The 22,928-nt window shown below is 36.4% G+C and overlaps 1 protein-coding gene across 11 annotated transcripts in view; it reads right to left on the reverse strand.

The window, feature by feature from the left end:
- UBE3D (ubiquitin protein ligase E3D) overlaps positions 1 to 22,928 on the reverse strand; it is a 209,398-nt gene that overhangs the window by 97,993 nt on the left and 88,477 nt on the right. For 2 of the 11 annotated variants that reach the window (XM_038554623.1, XM_038554622.1), the window contains exon 10: positions 1,121 to 1,214. The exons of the other annotated variants lie outside the window; for them this stretch is intronic. In XM_038554623.1, coding sequence (XP_038410551.1) covers positions 1,125 to 1,214 — 90 coding nt within the window. In that variant the 3' untranslated portion in view covers positions 1,121 to 1,124. The remainder of the gene's footprint in view (positions 1 to 1,120; positions 1,215 to 22,928) is intronic. 11 annotated transcript variants of the gene reach the window in all.

Consider the following 22,928-nt stretch of genomic DNA (forward strand, 5'->3'; position numbering starts at 1 on the left):
ACAGTTCAACTATATCCTGATATCTGTAATCAGCTCTATATTGCAAATTGCCACTTCATCATGGTAATTTTGCAAATGTACTGGGAAGCTTTAGAAGACCTTTTAACACCTGTTTTAGGAAGACCAACCACCTTATATTAGCCCCTCTGCACATTTAGAAAACAAGATTCATTTACCAAGTCTGCTTAAATCTTAAAATATGAATGTATTCAGTGATAATTTTATTTTGCAGAGTAGAAAGAAACACAAGGGAGCTTCTAAATGTTGGCTCTCATTATACTTCCAATTATTTCAATTATTTCAGATTATGCATAAGGCAATTTCTCCTTTGATAAAATGCTGGATAAAGATAACCAGGGGAATCTAAATAGCAGCAGTCTTTGTACATATGGTAAATTATGTTCTTGGCGGCGGGGGGGGGGACGACAAAAAGCTCTAAGTTAGGTGATGTAATATGAATTTGATTTTCTTATGGAGACACTATTGTAACAAAGCCTTGCATAACTAAACCTAGTCCAAACTTTATATATAAAAATTATAAACATCTCATTTAATCAACTGTTCTGCATTATTTCAAACATAATTCCAAAAAAAACAAAATTGCAACCAAATAATAAAACCATGCCTACTATGATTCCTGCTTGATTTTGTTAAAAACCAGAGGATAAAGAAAGGCATAATCAGAACCCATAGAAATAACAAATCTTTCTTTGGGTAAACATAAGATGTCCATTTAGCCCTACAAACCAATAAACTCTTTCTTAAGGATTTTCTTACTTCATAGGAATGAGTGGCTTTTCAATAGCCATGTTTGTCCTGTATGACCTTGGGCCCCGATCACATCTGACAGAGATAAACTCTGACCTAATAGAACTGCCTATCTTATCACAGAACTAAGACTTTTGGGGAAAAAAGGGTGACTTAACTGCTTTTTGAGAAAATATCATTTTTGCTAAGCTTTTTTTATAATTAAAGACACAGATATGGGCTTTCTAGAACTAAAAACCAGAAGATTTTCAATTTTCTTAAGATTCCAACTCCTCAACACCACCAGCTATTCTTTGAACATTGATGTGAAGGCACTGGAGTCTTTAAAAAGATGAAGATAACCAACACTTACTTCTTTAGCATTTTTCCATCCATTCTTTCCACTTCTCAGAATGTGAGTTCATACCATTACAAGCTACAAGGCTCTGAAATAAATGGTGGCCAAACTGGAAGACAACTAATTATGGTGTGTACATGAAAGACTCTACCTCAAGTCTTAGATGTTATCTTACATATTATAGTAATAAAGTAAGCTACACTCAGTCTGATGTCTTAATTTGTATCCAGCTACCTCTTGGTCCCAACTCTCAAATGGAATTTGGCCATCCCCTAACACCTCTCTACTCTAGTTGGCATCAGTATGTTTCCTTTCTTAAGGCTCTAACGATAAGCCATGGTCTAGTCCCCTATCTTGTATGGAATATTTTTGTTTTATTTTTTGATTTGCTATCTTATATTTTAAAACTTTTATTTTGAAATATTTTTAAATTTAGATAAAATTGCAAAAAAGTACAGAGCATCCCCATATGCAATTTACCTAGCTACTCCTAATATCAGCATCTTACATAATCACAAGATGATTATCAAAACCATGAAATTAATATTTGTACAACACTATTAGGTAAACTACAGATCTTATTCAAATTTCACCAGTTTTTCCACTATTATTTTTCATTTGTTACATTTATACCCCTAATCAATTTGGAGTTTATTGCTATGTATGGTGTAACATATGGATCTAATTTTATCTTTTTCTAAAAAGCCACCCAATTGTTCACAGCAGCATAATTACGATAGTAAAAAAAAGAGAGTCAACCAAATATCCACTAACTGATGAATGGATAAATAAAATGTGATATATCTATATAATGGAATATTATTCAGCAATAAAGAAGACTGAAGCATTGATTTTTGCTATGACATAGATAAACCATGAAAACTATGCTCACTGAAAGAAGTTGATCACAGAAGACCACACTGTCATCAATTTTTAAAAACTCTGTAATTTTAATTTATATGTTCCTTTCACCCAGGAGTTGTTTAATAAGAGAATTTATTAATACCTAGGTATAAAGGCTTTCCTCTTTTTTGTCTTTTTTGTTTTTGTTGGCAAACTGTGGCTTTTAAGCATTTAAAAGTGTCGTTTGTCATGTTTAATGCACTGTGGCTTGAATTCTATGTTGTCTAGTATCAGAATCACTACCATTCCTTTTTGTTTCCATTTACACAATACAAACATAATTCTACCTTTGTCCATCCTTTCTTTTTAGAATATTTGAATCACTGTTTTAGCTAGTATCGGATATAGAATATATACTTGGGTTTTACAATGTAAGCCAAATTGTAAATCTTTTTAATAAGTAAATTAAGCCCATTCACATTTATCGTTAGGACTGATATGTTTAGTCACATGTTTATCATGATATTTTATAATTATGAATTAAAAATAAAATTCCTGTTTCTTTCCCTACAAGAGGCACATATTGATATTTAGGAAAGTTTCTTATTTTAATTCTAGTGATTACCTTTGTACTTATATTTTTAAATGTCCTTTATTTAGGGGCGTGTGGATGGCTGTCAGTTAAGCATCTGCCTTCAGCTCAGGTTATGATCTTGAAGTCCCAGGATCAAGCCCCACATTGGGCTCTCTGCTCAGCAGGGAGTCTGCTTCTCCCTCTGCCCCTCATTGTGCTCATGCTCCCTCCCTCTCTTTTGCTCTATCAAATAAAAAAAAATATTTAAAAAATTTCTTTTATTTAACTATTCACCATATTACATTTCTCTTTTGGCTAGGGGTATTCTTTATCATCCACTTATTATCAATTCAAAAAATGATTTTTTTCCATTTTCATCTTTCTCTATCCCTTCTCCCTTCATTTTTTAAGTTATATTATTTCAATTTTGTCACAGTACATAACATGTGTGTTAGTCTTCTATCATCATGCCCATCTCTATTCTAGTCTTACATGAATATCTATATATATTTAAAGGCCATGATCAATGTTAGTCCTATGCTGACGTTTTCTCTGTCATTAGTTGGGAATCCTCTAGTGTAGAGGTCAACACACTTTTCCTGTAAAAAAACAGAAAGTAAATACTTCAGTTTTGTGGACCATATGGTCCTTATCACAAATATTCAACCCTGCCACAGTGTAGCAGAAAAGCAGCCACAGGCAACATGTAAATAAGCAACTATGGCTATTTTCCAATAAAACTTCACTTAGAAAAATAGAGGACAGGCCATAGTTTGCTGACCCCTGCTCTAGCATTCTTTAAGAAGGACTGATAAATGCAGGATTCTCTAAATTTTTGTATAGTTAAAACTTTCAGTATTGCCTTGGTATCTGAAGGAGAGCTTGGCAGGATATAAAATCCTTGATTCACACTTTCTTTCATTGAGGCTTTTTCAAAAAAATGCTACTTTCATTGTTAAGTTTCATGCTAGCCTAATTATTTTGTCTTTGCAAGTTATTTGATCTTTTGGCCCAGAGCACTTGAGTATTTTATCTTTATCCCTGAAATCTAAGAGATTTAGTATGATATGTCTCAGATTTGGTCAGTCTACATTAATTTTCTCAAGTACCCAGTAAACTCTCTCAACGTGCAGATTCGGGTCTTTCTCTGTTTCTGTAATTTATTTTTAAATTATAGTTTTAAATATTAGCTCTGTATCATTGTTTTATTTCCTTTTTTTTTTCCTGATGGACTCTGAAATATATTTTTAAATGACTTCTTCGCTCATCTTTTATTCCCATTTCTCTTGGACCTAAAGGGTGGCAGAATAAGGCACTCCAAAATATGCCACTTTAACATAAAAATTATTTTGAATTAAAGCATTTAAAAAATAGCAAATCAAAGGAAAACACATTGACCTTCCTTCTTTTTCTTAAAAGCAGGATATGAAATTCCCACGTGAAAGATGTCCTTCCTAAACCAGAAGGAAAGTAACATTCTTATCCAGGACCAGAAACTGAGACACAAAAATTTTTTGTGCAAAAACAGACCTTGTTAAAAGAATTCTTACCTTTCTTTAGCCTGTTCACATAGTTTCCCCCCAATTGCTTCCCTGTTCAACCTACTATAAAAGAATGTGGGTTTGGTCATTTCTTTGGGTCTTCATTCCTTATGAGAGTTTGTGTCATGCAAAACTTGTATAAATGTGTATGCCTTTCTCCTGTTAATCTATCTCATGTCAGTTTGTCAGAGCTTGCCAAAAAAAACTAAGAGGGGAGAGGTAAATGCCTACCTTTCCTTCAGACCCTATTTCCTTCTTTCTTTATGTCATTTTCATTTTCCTGGTTATTTTCCTGTCTATCTTCAAACCCCTTATTAAATTTTCATTGGAGTCTATTTTCTCTTCTTTTTTCTAAAGATTTTATTTATGTATTCATGAGAGAGGCAAAGGGAGGAACAGGCTCCTTGAAGGGAGTCCTATATGGGAAATCTATCCCAGGGCCCCAGGATCTATTTTCATTTGGGCACTTTTAAATGTATGCTTCATTTCTGAGACCATTTTGTCTTTCCATTTCCTGAGTTCCATCAAGTCCTTTTTTATTTATCCTGGTTTTTGTCCATTTTGCATTTCTGACTCAGAATTGTTTTTCATATCCTCAAGTGCCTGATGCCCTTAATTCTGTCTGAAGTGTGAATTTACACTCTTCTTTTGCCTCATGGTTATTTTGCAGGGAAGGATTTTCCTGAATTGATGGTTATAATTTTGTGTTTTCTGATTTTCTGTAAAATTTCTCTACTGACTTTTTCTCATTTTTATGATACTGGAGTGGTTTTTTTTTTTTTTTAATCTCTATTTTGAAAGGAGCCCTCTTCTGTCAGCCTAGCAAAGCCCAGGTACTTTACTAGGTTTTTCTGTCAAGTGTTTATTTTGGTGGTGGGAAAGGAGTTGAGTCCTTTGATTATGTGATTCTGTCTTACAGAACCCTAAATCCACCCCCACCTTCAACTTGCTTTTCTTCCTTTCTCCTTCATGTATTTGCTAAAAAGCACTTCGTTTCTTTTTACTTTTTTCTCCCTCCTCCAGAAGAAAGACTGCCCTAGTAAGTAATGCTTACCCTTTTAAATTATTACCCTTTAAACTGTATCTGTCTTCTTAAATGTTTTATCTGGTCCTATGCCACATGACCCTTTAAATCACACATACTTTAAAATCTCTTGCCTATACTCCAAGCTCTGATCTGCTTGGACATTTTTCCAGCATTTTAAAATTTAGGCTGAATTTAACTTTTCTAGTGGCCATTCAAAATCACCCTTAGGCACCTTTTGCTAACCTCTCTCTTCTGTCTTCCTTGCAGTTTTTCTTGTTCTGCTTTTGCTCACAAAAAGCCTTATGGCAGAGTGGAGGTGGGAGGGAAGTATAAGGAACTGAACACCAGAACTTGTTGATTTTTTTATTTTTCTATTTACTCAAAGTTATTTTGCACTTTTGGCATTATCTGTCTCCAAGTATGTGTAAAGAACTTTCATAATCAGAGAAGTTGTTTCATACTGTTTTCAGTTTTTGAGACTAATAATTACATAGCTCCCATTGTTTTCTGCTACCTAGAAAATGTATAGGATATTTTCTGTCTCTCCAGAGGATGGGGAAGGAGCAGGATACAAATTTTTCAATTTAAAAAATGACCAACTTTAAGGGGAAAAGCAGGGCTCTAGCTGACTGTTGCCAAGAATGTGGCAATACGAGAAGAATACATTTAATTTTGTGTATCCAGAGTCAAACTCATGCTATGACTTCTTTTTCACTGACTCTCAACATCTGCCAAGGCACATTTTTTTGTTTGTTTGTTTGTTTGTTTGTTTTGGAGGGAGGGAAGGACACAAACAAAGTGGTTTGTAAAACTGACAGAAAGCACCATACCCACAGTGAGGCTCTCTCCAAGCCCTTGACATTATGAAATCAAAGTAATAATCAACTTTTGACAGATATAAAATAATAAACCCTTGTATATCTAGAGCAAGTTTAGTTTAAATGGATTTTTAAAAGCACCTAAACACTATGTAGCAAGGTACATTCCAGATACTATTACCGGGTTAAAAAAGAAACAATAGAGTCAAGAAAAACTGAAAATAGAGGGAATGGTTGAGCTAGCTCTATTGTCATTAAACGCAATTTCCTTTCCATTTCACACAACTCTAAAAGTAAAAACAAAGCCACAATCCATTTGCTTCTAGAAACTACTCTGCAATTTGTGACGTGAACTGCTGACAACATATAGCAGACAACTAAAAATCCGAGGATATGTAACTCTATCATGACCTAACATATTTCATTTCCTCACCATGCCACCCAACCCTCCTCAACAAATTTGACTTCAAAGATAGAGAGTAGTGGTAAAATGTAAATACCAATTACATTAATTATAAAAACGTCCACACCTTGCCTTTTTTCTTTACAAAGTGCTGCAACAAGAAGGGTATTCTCCTTCTACAGACATTAAAACCAAGATTAAGTCATAGAAAGCCAATGACAACACTAAAATTCTAAAACACATGAGAAATTGAACTCTAAATTAGCCACAAGGTTAACAGCTAGAAGATTAAGCAGCTGTAGACATTAAAGTAACAGAACAAATAAAAAAGACTTAAGAGCATGCTGATTTCAAGTTCTCAGAAAAAATTCTGAAACTTGGTATCTTGGAAATACGAAATATATATCCATTGAAAGAAAACTCAATAATGGGGATAAATACCAGAATGTGTGAATTGGAAAACTCAGTACTAAGGGATTTATCCTGAATTCAGATACATATATATATATATATATATATATATATATATATATATTTATATATATATGCATATATATATATATGACAAAGGAGAATAGTTTAAAAGACTCCAATATATGTCTCATAGGAGGTAAAAAGAAAGAAATGGGAAGGGAGGGATAATGGAGATTTACCATACAACTGTTAACAGCTTTCCAGAACTAATTAAAGATAGGAGTCCTCAGATGAAGTGGTCTCAGAGTATTATGAAGAAAAACTTTTTTAAAATCCAAACCTGGACATCACTATAAAACTATAGTACATCTGGCACAAAGATAAAATCTTACAAACTGCTAGGGAAAAAAGGATGGATTATCTTCAGAGGAATGGCAAATAATCTTACAACAGCTGTCTTATCAACAGAAATAGATGGCAGAAGGCAATGAGTGATCTCAAATTAAAAAGAGGTACAGAATTCTATACCTGGCTTAGTCATCATTCAAGATTGTGAACAAAATAAAGACATTTTAGACACAGAAAGATTAGGAGACTGTGCTATTTACAGGCTGTCAGTGAAAGGAATACTAAAGGATATGAAACGCAAGAGGAAAACAAAAAGCATGACAACTGATAAGTATGTATATGATAAACATTAAAATACTTAAAATTAATAACTAATTTATTTGTTTTTAAGCAAAACAAACAGAAATGGTAGACAACAATGGGGAAGATGTGTGATGAAGGGGAAAATGCGCTCAATAGAAAGTTAAGGAACATGCTGGGGAAGACACAGAGTAGGAGGATCCTGAGCTCACCTCATCCCAGAGATACTCGAAGGCAAGCACATCCATTACAACTAACTCTGAAAACAGACTGGCAGAAAAGATCTTCCACACCTAATCACAGAGAGACCACAGAGAAGAGGGCACAAGGGGCAGAGACATAGCCAGGAGCTAAACCTCTGGATGACTACCTAAAATTGGGAAGGACATCACAAACATTGAGAAGTGGGGATCCAGACCCACACTGGGCACCCTACCCTGGAGATTTGCACTGGGAAGATGAGTCCCCTAATATATGGCTTTGAAAATCAGTGGGACTTAACTCCAGGAGAGCTAGTGGGTGTAATGAAATGGAGCCCCACCCTTAGAGAGCCCATGCTAAATAGCTCTGCCTGAGACAGCAGAGAAGCAGCAGTTTTAAAAGTGCCTGAGGTATAGGTGAATGAGATTTACATAATAATCTTACATTCGTGCAGGAGGAGCAGGGATTTATAGGAGATTTTTCTAGGCATGCGCCATTTATCTTGCTCTCCCCCAGCCTACACAGCCAGATGTTTGCAGAAGCCAGTTCTAATACTGCATCTACCTTGTTAGCACCAAATGTCTCACCTGGCATTCCCTAGCAGACTCATCTCCAAAGTGACTTGTGACCTGGGAAGGCAGGGGAGATAACCTCACACATCAGCATGCCCACAGTTCCAACAGCCAGCCAGGCCTCTCAGCTTCCTGTGCAGAAAGTAAGTCCTGTGTTCTGTGCACCTGCATGCAGCTGTAGCAGAGAGGCTAATTGCAGACAGTCAGGCTGAGTGCTGGCCCCACCTACCAATGAGCACTTGCTGTCATAGCCAGGCCTCTCAACAGTGAGGGAATAAACCATGCCTAGTATACCCAGAGCAGGCAAATCAGTTCATTGCAGCCTGTTGGGCTGAAGGCAACCGCAGCTCTGCCACAACAGGAAGGCAGACACATCCCACAAAGGGAATACCACTTGACCACTTGGTTCTGGTGACCAGAGGGCATTGCACTACAGAGCACCAGAGAACCTCTTCTATATGAGGATACTACTTTCAAGATTGGGAGATGTAGCTTACTCATCTAATATACAGAAACAAATGCAGAGTTACACAAAATACGGAGACAGAGGAATATGTTCCAAATGAAAGAACAAAACAAAAAAATCACAGAAAAAGAGCTAAATGAAATGGAGATAAGCAATATGCCTGATAAAGAGTCCAAAGTAATGGAAAAAAAAAAATACTCACTGGGCTTGAAAAAGAATGGATGAACTCAGAACATCAACAAAGAGATAAAAAAAGAAAGAGAGCTGAAGAATACATGAAATGAAAAAATACTCTACGGGGATTCAGCAGCAGATTCAAGATGCAGAAGAATGAATCAATGATCAGAAGATAGGATAATGGAAAGCAACCAAGCTGTATAATAAAAAGAAAAAAAATAATAATAGAGAAGAGGTTAGGGGGAACTTCTTGATGTCATCAAGCATAAAACCATTCACAATATAAAAAATGACTAAAGTCAAAAGTTAGTAGGAGGAAGGAAATAATAAAGATCAGAATGGAAATAAATTTAAGATGAAAATAACAATAGAAAAGATCAATGAAAACAAAAGCTGGTTCTTTGAGAAGATAAACAAAATTGATAAACCTTTACTAGACTCATCAAGAAAAAAGCGAACTCAAAAACATAAAATTAGAAATAAAGGGGTAAAATAACAATTGAAATCACAAAAATACAAAGAATTACAAGAGAATACAATGAAAAATTATATGCCAAGAACCTGAACAACTTAAAAGAAATGTATAAATCTAGAAACATACAACCTTCCAAAGCTGCATCAAGAAGAAACAGAAAATGTGAATACATGGGATGTTTGGGTGGCTCAGTGGTTGAGCATCTGCCTTCAACTCAGGGTGTGATCCTTGAATCCCTTATTGGGTTCCCTGCATGGAGCCTGCTTCTCCTTCCTCTGCCTATGTCTCTGTCTCTGTCTCTCTCTCTCTCTGTGTGTGTCTCTCATGAATAAATAAAATCCTTTTTTTTTTTTAAAGAAAAGAAAATGTGAATACACAAATTACTAACACCAAAATGGAATTGGTAATTAAAAAAAAAAAAAAAAAACTCCTACCAAACAAAGGTCTAGGACAGATGGCTTCACAGGTGAATTCTACCAAAAATTTGAAGAAGAATTAATATCTAGTCTCAAATTATTCCAAAAAAATAGAAGAGGGAGGAAACTTTTCAAATTCATTCCACAAGGCAAGCACTACACTGATACCAAAACCAGACAATGACTATATAGAAAGAGAACAACAGGCCAATATCCCTCATGAACATAGATGCAAATACCCTCAATAAAATATTAGCAAAGCAAATTCAATATACATTAAAAGGATCATTCACTCAACTAAGTGGGATATATTTCAGGGATGCAAGGTGGTTCAATATTCATAAATCAATGTGATATAATACATTAACAAGAGTAAGGATACAAAACCATTTGATTATCTCAATAGATGCAGAAAAGCATTTGACAAAATACAACATCCTTTCATGATAAAAACACTCAACAAAGTAGGCTTAAAGGGAATATACTTCAACATAAGAAAGGCCATATATGAAAAACTCACAGCTAACAACATACTCAATGGGAAAAAATTGAAGCCTTTTCTCTAAGATCAGGAACAAGACAAGGATGTCCACTCTCACCACTTTTATTCAACATAGTACTGGAAGTCCCAGCCAGAGCAACTGGATAAGAAAAAAAAGGGGGGGGGGGAGGCATCCATATTGGTAAGAAAGAAGTAAAACCTTTACTATTTGTAGAATACATGATACTATATAGAGAAAACCCTAAATACTTCACCAAAAAACTACTAGAGCTGATAAATAAATTCAATAAGGTCACACAGTATATAAAATTAATGTACAGAAATCTATTGAACTTATATACACTAATAATGAAGTAGCAAAAGGAGAAATTAAGAAAACAATCCCATCTATAACTGTATCAAAAAGATTAAAATACCTAGGAATAAATTGAACCAAGAAGGTGAAAGACCTATTCTCTGAAAACCAGAAGGCAATATGAAAAAGATTGAAAATGGCAAAAACAAATGGAAAGATATTCCAATGCTCAGGGATTGGAACAATTAATACTATTAAAATGTCCATACTACCGAAACCGATCTAAAGATTCAATGCAACCCCTACCAAAATACTCAGAGTATTTTTCATGGAATTAAAACGAATAACCTAATATTTGCATGGAACCACAAAAGACAGTATTTCACTTGAAATAATCCCCTCTGTTCCATCCATGTTGTTGCAAATGGCAAAATCTTATTCTTCTTTATGGCTAAGTAATCTATATAAACCACAGCCTCTTTATCCATTCATCTGTTGGTAAAACCGACTTTTCATCCCTGTAACTTATTTATTTTACAATTAGAAAGTTGTTCCTCTTCATCACTTTCACCTATTTCAAAAACTGACTCCTGGAGTAGTGAAACAGGATAGAAAGCCCAGAAATAACCCTATGCATAAATGGTCAATTAATCTATGACAAAGGTGGCAAAAATATACAGTGAAGAAAACAGTCTTTTCAACAGATGGAGTTGGAAAAAGTGGACAGCTACATGCAAAAGAATGAAACTGGAATAGTTTGACATTTAAAAAATAAATTCAAAATGTATTAAAGACCTGAAACTATAAAACTCCTAAAAGAACACATAGGCATAATCTCTTGGAACATACTCTTAGCAGTGTATTTATGGATATATCTCCCCAGGCAAGAGAAACAAAAGTGGAAAATAAACTACTGAGCCTACATCAGAATCAAAAGCTTTTGCACAGCAAACAAACAAAATAAAAAGGCAACCTGAATGGGAGAAGGTATTTGCAAATATATACCAATAAGGGGTTAATATCCATAATATATAAAAAACTTACAGAATTCAAAAAACCAAACAATCCATTTAAAAGGTGTGCAGAAGATCTGAATACACATTTTTCCAAAGACATACAGATGGCCAATAGGCAAATGAAAAGGTGATCAACATCACTAATCACAAGAAAAATGCATATCAAAACCACAGGACACATCACCTCACACCAGTCAGAATAGCTAATATCAAAAAGACAAGAAATAACAAGTAGTAGCAAGGTTATAGAGAAAAGAGAACCCTTGCGCACTATTGGTGGGAATGTATATTGGTGCAACCAATGTGAAAAACATTATGAAGATTCTTCAAAAAATTAAAAATAGGAATACCATAAGATTCAATAATTCCACTACTAGGTATTTACTGAAAGAAAAAAATACTAATTAGAAAAGACATATACATCCCTATATTTATTATGGTGTTATTTACAATAGCCAAGATGTAAATCAACCCAAGTTACCAACAGATGAAAGGATAAAGAAGCTGTGGTTTATATATATTACTTAGCCATAAAGAAGAATAAGATTTTGCCATTTGCAAGAACATGGATGGAACAGAGGGGATTATTTCAAGTGAAATAAGTTAGAGAAAGATAAATACTGTATGGTTTCACTTACAAGTGGAATCCAAAAAAAACAAAACAAATGAACAAACAAAACACAGACTTTTAAAAGTCAGAGAACAAATTGGTGGTTGCCAGAGGGGAGATGGTTACTGAGGGGAATGGATGAAATAGGTAAAAGTGATGAAGAGGAACAAATTTCTAATTGTAAAATAAATAAGTTACAGGGATGAAAAGTACAGCATAAGGAACAGTCAATAATACTGTAATAACGTTGTATGGTGCCTACACTTAATTGTAATGAGCACTGAGTAATATATATAATTGTTGAATTACTACATTATATACCTGAAGCTAACATAATAGTATTGTTTTTTTATTTTTTCATAATAATATTGTATGTCAACTATACTTCGTATTTAAAAAATAGATAAAATATTAATAAAATTCTTGCCTGCTTGAAAAAGGTAAAGATATTGAACAATTTTGTTTTTGCTAGAAAACTTTCTATTCTATATATTTAAAAATTTTAAGAGCAACCACTAAGAAAAACCTGCACACTATTGCTTCCAAGACAGTAGAGTTTTTAAAAGGATTAAAAATCAAGATAACAGAGAATATGAAATAGAAGAAAAAAAAAGTATGACAACCAAAAAATACATACTTCTCTCAACACACTGATATACAAAGATGGTATACATAATTCCTACTATATTAGAAATCACGATCATGTAAGCAGATTTAACACACCTATTTAAAATAAAAATATCAAGAAGCATATCTTCTATTTGCAGTGCCCTGATTTCTGCTAAAAACATTAGTATATTAGCAAGACTTGCTTGAAAAGTGGCTGACAGGGCAAATGGACAACGTCTCAAATGTTTATTTTCCTTACAAATGGTACCCAAACTGAAGTTAAATGAGAAGGAAAAGGGGGCACCTAGGCCTTAGTGGGTTCATCATCTGCCTTCAGCTCAGGTCATGATCTCCAGGTCCTGGAACTGAGCCCCACATCAGGCTTCCTGCTTAGCGAGGTCTCTGCTTCTCCCTCCCTCCCTCTCTCTCTGCCATTCCCCATCACTCATTCTCTCTCACTCTCTCAAATAAATAAATAAAATCTTTTTAAAAAAAATGAGAAGGAAATAATAATAATTTAAGACCAGATGGAAGAGAGTCAGAAGCATTGGAAGTGTGGACAAATGTGGTTGTTTATAAAGAACTACATACATATAGTTCTAAAGAGACAAGAAAAGGCACCAGCACCTAACATTACTCAGCCTTTGGGGGGGGGGGGGCAGGGAGGAGCACTGGGAGAGGGAGAGAGAGAATTTAAGTGGGATCCATGCCCAGCACATAGCCCAACATAGCTCAATCTCACAACTCTGAGATCATGACCTCAGCTGAAATCAAGAGTTGGGACACTTAAGCAACTGAGCCACCCAGGCACTCCTCAGATAATTCTTTACTCCAGTTCAGTTTGTTTTCCTTTATTATAGCTTCGGACAATGCACCAGACACTCTTTTGTATGCTACAGATTAATCCAACTTAAATTGTTGAAACCTAACTGGAGATATTAACCCCACAAAGCCCCAGTTGAAGCTACAGATAGACCTTCTGCCATTCCAACATAATCATTCCTCTGCAACCATCATTTCCAGCTTCTAACCTAGTAAGAAGCAACATGTTGCCTCTCTATCTTAAGGGATGTTAGTCTTATATTAGATGCCAGCCTTTCTTCTTCAGGTGAACTTAATTCATAAGTTTTTACAGTACTGTGAATCCTTTAACTACTGAGACTCAGCATCAGTGGATTTCAGAGAAACCTAAGATCCAGGCAGGAAAGTGACTTTACTGGTCACACTGCTGCAGGTGGAGCAGCTAAGAACAGAATCAAATCCGGTCTCTCACTTACATGCCAGGGCTTTTCCCCACTGTGTCACTTAAGTGTAGAAGGGCAAGGATGGAAAGGACAATAAAATAACTTCATTTCTCACAGTACCTTTGGCCTGGTTACCCAAAACCTTTCCTGTTCTAAATTTCTTCACTTTGCTGAAGTTATTATTCATTCCTAGGAGGGCTCACAGAGAGGTTCTCAGTGGAGGCTTAGAATAGTGCCACGTTCCAATCCATCATTTCCTTGAATGTTGGCATCAGTCCCAGGCTGTTGTCTCCTTCTTCCAGCCAGCAAAGCTCCTGTAAACAACACAGTGGCTTCCTCCTTGGGAGAAGCAAGTGCAGTCATTTCAATCTTGATGCTACTTTATTTCTAAAAGCAGATATTTATCTTTAAGTCTCCTTTTCAAGGAAGCAAGACTCGGCACCAGGAAGCTACCTGACTGCACCACAGCTGTGCTGAGTGTGTGAGAAAGAACCAAGTCCTTGGGATCCCTGGGTGGCGCAGCGGTTTGGCGTCTGCCTTTGGCCCGGGGCGCGATCCTGGAGGCCCGGGATCGAGTTCTGCGTCGGGCTCCCTGCATGGAGCCTGCTTCTCCCTCTGCCTGGGTCTCTGCCTCTCTCTCTCTCTCTCTCTCTCTCTGTGACTATCATGAATAAATAAATAAAATCTTTAAAAAAAAAAAAAAAAAGAACCAAGTCCTCTCCTTAATACCTTCAGGCAAGGAGAAAGGTTCACATTTTAGAAAACTTTCTTGGAATAACCATATTTACAAATAAATGCAAACACAAAAGCACTGGAAAATTCCTAAGTCACAAATGTTTCCATGTGTATCAGGATCCAGAGTCAGACTCTGGAGGTGAACCCAAAAGTGGATGGATACTGAGGGAGGGTAGAAGGAAAAGGGAAGCAGAGAAATCAAGGGCTGCCCAGAGGATATCACAGCTTTCTTTTACTTCCTTTTCTCTGACAGCCCATCTGCCAGAGGGCCTTCCCATGAAGGAGTGAGCTGGGTCTCTCAGAAAGAGCTGGAGGCCAGGCAGCACTCCAGTGCCATCATTTTCAACCCTTCTTTGTGGCTTCTAGGAAGGTCTTGTGGCATGGACTTCATTCTTTTGGAGAGAAAAAAAACCAAAAACCAAAAAAAAAAAAAAAAAACAAAAAAAACTACATAATGTGGATTTACCTATTCTTCAGTTAAACACTTTGAAGATATTCAGGAGAAACTTAGTCCCTTTAAGAAATAAAGTTATATTATTCAGCCTTGGTGAATAAACTACAAACAGCTGGGAACAGACAAAATGCCTCTGTGTGAATCGACTTTAAAAGGAACATTACAATCTAATCCAATCTCCTCAATGTACAGATAAAAAAACTGGGACCCATACAGATTACCTAAGACCAGCATCACAAGCCGAGTTGGTGGCAGATCTAATGACTACACTATACCTTAAGTGTCCAACATCAGGGTGAGCAACTGTCCTACCAGACCAGGCTTGCCATGAGAGAGAGAGAGGACTCCAGAGGTTGTCTATCATTGAGAGGAGGAAGAAACTCAGGCTGGGAGACACTGGTAAGTGTTCATCCTGAATGGCAGCAAGATGACTTACAGAGCTAATATCTGGATTCTACAAAGCATCTGAGTGTACAAGGGAGAGGTCATGGTAGAAGGAAAAAAGGGGAAAGAAAAAATACAAGCTTTGTGACAACGATTCACTACTTCAACAGTCAGGGATTGTGCTAAGTGCTGGTTAATAATGAAAAGCAAAGACAAGAGGAAAATAATTATTAACCTACTTGAGCTAGAGATCAGGGTTTCATCATTATTAAGAGATTTTTTCCTTTACATTTACTGGGAGTATATTCTATTATAAGTGTTTTTATACCTTGGTTCTGGAAAACCTTTATTAGAAACACTTTGGAGGATGCCTGGGTGGCTCAGCGGTTGATCATCTGCCTTTGGCTCAGGGCATGATCCTGGAGTCCTGGGATCAGTCCCACATTGGGCTCCCTGCAGGGAGCCTGCTTCTCCCTCTGCCTATGGTCTCTGCCTTCTCTGTGTGTCTCTCATGAATAAATAAATAAAATCTTTTTTTTTTTTTTTTAAAGAAACACTTCGGATCTTTGTTAGAATGCAGATTCCTGGGCTCTCCTCCAGGGTTACTGGCTCAGAAGCCTGAATTTCAAATACTGACATATAAGAATCAACACTAGTCATAATCCCATCACCAAAGAATTAGATAGACCCTATTTGTCTTCCAGTCCTCCCCACAGCCATTTCAGAGTCAGAAGTGTAGAGATAGTGAGTGCCCTCAAATCACTAAGGTTGCTCAGAGCCTGCCAGGCCTTGCCATCAGGACTTCTCTCCCCACCATGTCAGGAAGGACAGATGGACTGAACTGGGCTAGATCACAGTTGGTTTAATTTTAAGATTCTATCTTTTTGGTCTAAAAGTCCAAATACATATAATTTTGTTAATGAAAACCATACCACATTTTCTGCCATAAGTATGCATTTCCTTTAAAGTCAGGGGAGGAAGAAAGTTAATGTATTAAAAATTAGCAAAACAAGAGATATTATTATTGATTTTCTGGGCCAAAACTCAATTCCTGCTTTTCTCAGTAGGGCCAAAGACAGAGCACCCCTAGCCCAGTCAAGCTCTCCTACCAAGTAGCAGCTCCTCAGGGTACAGGCCAGTGCCATGTATGGCCTGGAACTATCCTGCTCTGTCTACAACCCTAGCTCCTTGGTAAGGATAGAAATTCCTGAGGAGTGGGGCACATGGCAGGGAATGTGGGCAGGGCGAGTGGCCTTTGGCTGGCTCACTCCAAGCTCTCTCTAGAGTAGGGCAGCATGGTAGTCAGGTATGAAAGGAAGCAGAGTGAGCCAGAATCCATACTAGGTAACTGCACTAAACTAAGGATACCTGCTCATTTTCCCAAACCAAGAATGCCCTGTAGGACAAAAAGGGGTGAAGAAGGCAACAGCCTTTTCATCACCAAATTGCCGAGGCAATTCTGAGAAATCTGTTTTGAGGAGATTGAAAATAGAGCAGTAATCACTACCTTTGAGACTGGATTCCCTAAATATAATGAGTAGCACTCAACTCCTGATTATCTCTGCCCACTGAGCACAAAGGAAATCAGGAGGAAAGAAAGAATGCTGACACTTCTCAGGACTTGAGAGTACCAACACTACTGCCCTAATTCTCTGGAATGTGCACAAGGATTACCATAAAAGCTGAGCACAAACTCTAGCAAGTGCCTGCCCATCTTAATGAAGGTATATCCACCGCCTCCTCCGTCTGCAACAGCCCTTGGATATCTGCAATGGTTTACAGCTTTCCATCTTATCCATGCTCACCTAATAACAGGACCTTAATATGGAAGTCTCCATGCAGGAGATGAAGCAAAGGAAAGAGCAGAATACTGCAGTATCTTAATTCCCCTCATTTCCAATGAGGCCAGTTTTATACTAAAATATATTTCTATTTGTGTATATACATTTGCACATGCATTTTCAAAGAACATATAAAAACACTATCAATAATTACCCTATAAAGCCAATATTGGTTATTCCCAGTGATTTCAATTTTTTTACATTTTTCTGTATTTCCCAATTTTTATCATGAAAGTAATCTTTTCATAAACAATTCATAAAATGTTACTTTAAAAGGTATTAATGGTTATTATTTATCCAGAGATGAACATGGTGTGCAATAGACAGATAAGGCCATTTGTGTTGTGCAGTGTCTAAAAGTAGATGGAAGAAATGCTGTGGAGATAGAAACCTCACTTTATCTTCTCTGTAGCCCTTTTGTTGCTACTCATCTGTAAAGTTCCAAGGCCTCTACCTAACGATTTCTTGGAGTCCTTATTGATTATATATATTTTTTAAATTGTTTAAGATTAAACCACAACTTCCTCCAAACTAGTGTACTATCAAAACTTTTTAACTAAGATGCCAACAAATTGCCAAATGATTAAACCAAATTTTCACGTGTTATTTTCCTTCCTTCTTCTCTCATGATGGAGGTTTTAGCAGGCAGTGTAAAAGCAGATGGATGGGAGAATTATTTGTAAAATTATTAATTTCTGAACAATTGAGAAGTTGAATATATCAGTTTTACATCATGGAAATGATGAAACTTAACTATTTATGGACTTCTTAAAGCTAAAAATCAAACTACACACAAGTATCATAAATGAGAATTTTCTTCTTTAACCAGTATACAAGTCTTTTACTAAGACACTTTATCTGCTTCACCCTTCCCCAGCAAACAGTGCATGCTTTCAAATTCATCTGGAGCTAAGAAAATTTCCCTGAACAACCCTAATTATCAGATGATAATAGATAAGCTCCATAAAGCTTTTGTTTCTTCTATCCTAGATATTTTCACTATGTAATTCAATAACACAGCATTATACATAAAACTATAATCAGATGAAGCTCAACTTTTTTGCTAGGATCCATAATGCTTGAGAATGTTACACTGCTCCCATGTTTGAAGGTTGTGGTTCTCTAAAGGATGATATTAATAAAAGAAAAACTGTTGCTGCCAGATGGTAAAAATAATATACTACAAAACCCAGGATTGTGAAAAAGGACCATTTGCCATTTTATTTGATGAAACTGTCATGGGATGAATAATAGAATCAGAAGACCCAGGTAGGCATTAAAAAAAAAAAGAAAAAGAAAAACACATAGCCCTACATATTAATAGTTACATGAACTTGTCTAGATTACTTACTTTCTGTACTTTAAAATGGGGTTTGTTGTTGTGAGGATTTAAATAAGGACAATGTCTGTGAAAATATGTACAATTGTTATAGAACACAGCTATCTACCTGAGGGAAACAAAGAAGCTTTAATCTGGGGGCTCTATGTCCTTAGAAGTACCACCTGCATAGCTGGGAAGGCCTGGAGCAGCTGATGGAGCTGGAGTTAATGAGGTTAAGTGTGGAAGAAAACAAAAAAGATTTCCTAGCTTGAGGCAGTGGTACACTCCTTATCTCTCAGTGAGTATAAGTTTCCAGGAAGACTCTTCTTGGGAATTCTCTGTGGGGGTCAAACTGTAAGTTAGGAGAAAGAGAGAGAGAGAGAGAGTTAGGTAGATGGCTCCATCTATTAATGGAGCCCTCTGCCATGTTACCACTAGTTGTTCCACATTTAGAGCTGATGGGACCCAACTGCAGTAGAAATGGAAGCAAGTGCAAACTGGGAAAACAACATTCAGCTGTGGGTCTTTGGGGCCTCTGGCCTGATTAAGTGGTACACCAAGAGTGCCAAAGGCCAGTCTTGTTTCTGATAAGATGTCTGGATTTTATTTTCATTGCAATAAGAAGGTCACGGAAGAATTTTAAGCCAGGAGCAATGAAAGTCCATCCTTCTTCTTGGGGCACAACAACTATAGCATGTACTTAGCAATGCGTCAGTGATTCTTAACCAGATCCTATATTCTGTTTGTTCATGATCATCTACCGATATTAAGGTATGGTAACAAGTTAAAATTACAAGGTATGGTAACAAGTTAAAATTACAACAAATCCGGGGATCCCTGGGTGGCTCAGCGGTTTAGTGCCTGCCTTTGGTCCAGAGCAATCCTGGAGTCCCGGGATTGAGTCCCGTGTTGGGCTCCTGGCATGGAGTCTGCTTATCCCTCTGCCTGTGTCTCTCTCTCTCTCTCTCTCTGTCGATCATAAAAATAAAAAAAATAAAAAAAATACAACAAATCCACCAAAAGATATCCCTATTTACCTGGAAGAAATGTTACATTATAATTTAAGAAGTTAGAATTTCATGTATGTTAATAGCTCTAATTAATAAGATAAACCTTTCCTTTTGGGATTTGGCAGTGATAACAGCCCAAGCAGGAGTGCCATTTGAATCCCTGGAAACCTAAAATAACATTTTTACAAAAAAAAGCAGCAGTGTTCACAGTAACTAACTTGGCCTGGAAAATAGAGAATTGGAAATGTAAAGATGGTATCTTTAACAAGTGTCATTCTACTATTTTACAGCTCTTGCCAATACAGCACTTTAAAGGATATGCATTACAGTGAATTTCCAATTGAAAAAGTAAATCCCAAATATGGGCAAAATTAGCAGCCCCACTCCTTGCCATTGTAATAAATGATTAAGTAGGTGTTACAAAGATGAAAAAGCAGAGCATCTCTTTCTAATCCTGACAGACATCCTCCCCTTCTTCACTGATCCTTTATCTTGCAGTGAAGACCTGCATAAGGAAGTTGATTCCTGGTATGTTCCTGATACCTGGTATGTTCCTGATAAGACACTGTTGGTGAACTTGTGCCAAGTTTCTATGAACCTCGGAAACTGGGTGGGTATCTGTGCTCCTGATTAATGCTGTTCAGCAAACAGACCAAAACTACATTAAGTATAATCACTAGCAGGGAGGGATAGTCACAAGAGCTCCTGTGGTTGAGCTGCTCTGAGGCCACCAACTCAACTGGCGGCAGTCAGGGCTTTCATGCCCATGTGCTGAGATGAGCCTGAGTTGAGATCATGAAGACATGATGGCCCCTTCTGTTCTGGGGTCAATATAGGATGGGCCTCCTCTCCTCTCAATTCCTCCACATCCTAAAAGGTAGATTTTCTACCTTTAATCTCTTTCAGACTTGAGACTACTTTGTAATAAAACTATTCTCAATTTACATCACATATGGATGATTATTCTATCTCCCTCATATGCTGCAACATCCTCCAAGTCAGAGTCATCACTCTTGATCCCCATTCACCCATTATATAAACATTTCAAATAGTATATGAGAAAGTAAAATAAAGAGTAAATGTCTTACAGCCTTACTCCCCAAAGATGACCACTATTAAGTTTCTTGCATCTGTCCCCATAAATGTTTGTGGGCATATACAAACTTCTGTGTTATTCAATGTTTGGTCCAATGAACAAAACTTAAAAGAAATATGGATATACAGAATTTTAAGTCATTTCTGGTTTAGAGTAGTATATAATTATAAGTAACTGCAAAGTAAGATGTGTATGGACATTCCAACGTAATACAACCTGCCTCCATCAACCACTCATACGGTCTCCACCTTCCAGGACTTCAGCAAGTATTGCATTTGGGTAGCAGGTGGAATTACCAGAGCACAAGCCTGGTGAGTCCAGCTCTATCTCCAACACATGGTGGGTACTCCCTAGCCAAGTCACTCCACTTCTTTGAATCTCAGTTTCCTCTCCTACAAAAGGAGAAGGTGTTTTCAAAGGTCCCTTTGAGAGTTCAGAATTGAAGCTGATAATCAAGTACTGATAAATAAAACAGGTACACCAAGGCCAAAGTATGAAAATCAAACACAATTATCACAGCTTACCAGGAAAATAAGGATGCAAATTAAACTGGAGCAGTTATTTGAAAAATATTTTCAATTGAGGTATAACTGACATATAACATTATATTAGTTTTAGGTATACAACATAATGACTTTATATTTATATACAGTGAAAAATAATCATCACAGTAAGCCTAGTTAACATCCATCACCATCCAAATTACAAAAATATTTTTTTCTTGTGATGAGAACTTTTAAGATCTAATCTGTTAGCAACTTTCAAATACACAATGTAGTATTATTAACTATAGTCACCATGTTGCACATTATATCACCAGAACTTACTTATTTTATAACTGGAACTTTGTACCTTTTGATTGCCTTTACCCATTTTGTCCTTTCCATACCCATGAACTTGGATTTCTTTGGTTTTGTTTTTTATAATCCACATATAAATGAGATCATACAGTATTTGTCTTTCTCTGTCTGACTTATTTCACTTAGCATAATCTCCTCTAGGTCCATCCAAGTTGTCACACATGGCAAGATTTTATTCTTTTTTATGGTTGAATTATATATATTATATATATATAATATATATATATACACACACACACACACACACACCCCCACAACTTCTTTATCCATTCATCCATAGATGGACATTTAATTTTCATATCTTGGCTATTGTAAATAATGCTGCAATAGGGGGTGCATATACCTTTTTGAGTTAGTGTTTTCATTTGTTTTGGATAAACACCCAGTCATAGAATTGCTGGATCATATGGTAGTTCTATTTTTAATTTTTTGGCCAACAGGTTTCTGTTTTCCATAGTGGCTGCATGAATATATATTCCTACCAACAGTGCACAAGGGTTCCTTTTCTCCACATCCTTGCCAATGCTTGTTCTTTCCTATTTTTTGATGACAGCATCCTAACAGATGTGAGATGATAGCTCACTGTGGTTCTAACTTACATTTCTCTGATGACCAGTGCTGTAGAACATCTTTTTCATATGGCTGTTGGCCATCTGTATGACTTAGTTGGAAAAATGTCTGTTCAGATCTTTTGCCCATTTCTTAATTGAAATGTTTGGGTTTTTTGCTACTGAGTCATATTAGTTCTTTATATATTTTGATAATTAACCCCTTACAAGATCTATGATTTGCAAATATTTTCTCCCACTCAGTAGGTTGCCATTTCATTTTGTTGATAACTTCCTTTACTGTGCAGAAGCTTTTCAGTTTGATGTAGTACTTTATTTTTGCTTTTAGTGTCAGATTAAAAAAACCATCAAGACCATTGTCAAGGAACTTACCTCCTATGTTTTTTTGTAGGAGTTTTATGGTTTCAGGTCTTACATTCAAGTCTTTAATCCATTTTGAGTTATTAGTTTTTTGAGATGGAAATTTCAATTTCATTATTTTGCCTGTGGCTGTCCAGTTTTCCCAACACCATTCATTGAAGAGAATGTCCTTTCCTCCACTGTATATTCTTGGCTCCTCTGTCATAAATTAATTGACCACATATACATGGGTTTTTTTCTGGGCTCTCTATTCTGTTCCACTGATCCATGTGTCTGTTTTTATGCCAATACCATGATTACTATAGCTTTGTAATATAGTTTGAACTCAGGAAGCATAATACT

This window comes from Canis lupus, chromosome 12 (assembly GCF_011100685.1).
Source record: "Canis lupus familiaris isolate Mischka breed German Shepherd chromosome 12, alternate assembly UU_Cfam_GSD_1.0, whole genome shotgun sequence".
In the NCBI taxonomy this organism is placed as follows: domain Eukaryota; kingdom Metazoa; phylum Chordata; class Mammalia; order Carnivora; family Canidae; genus Canis; species Canis lupus.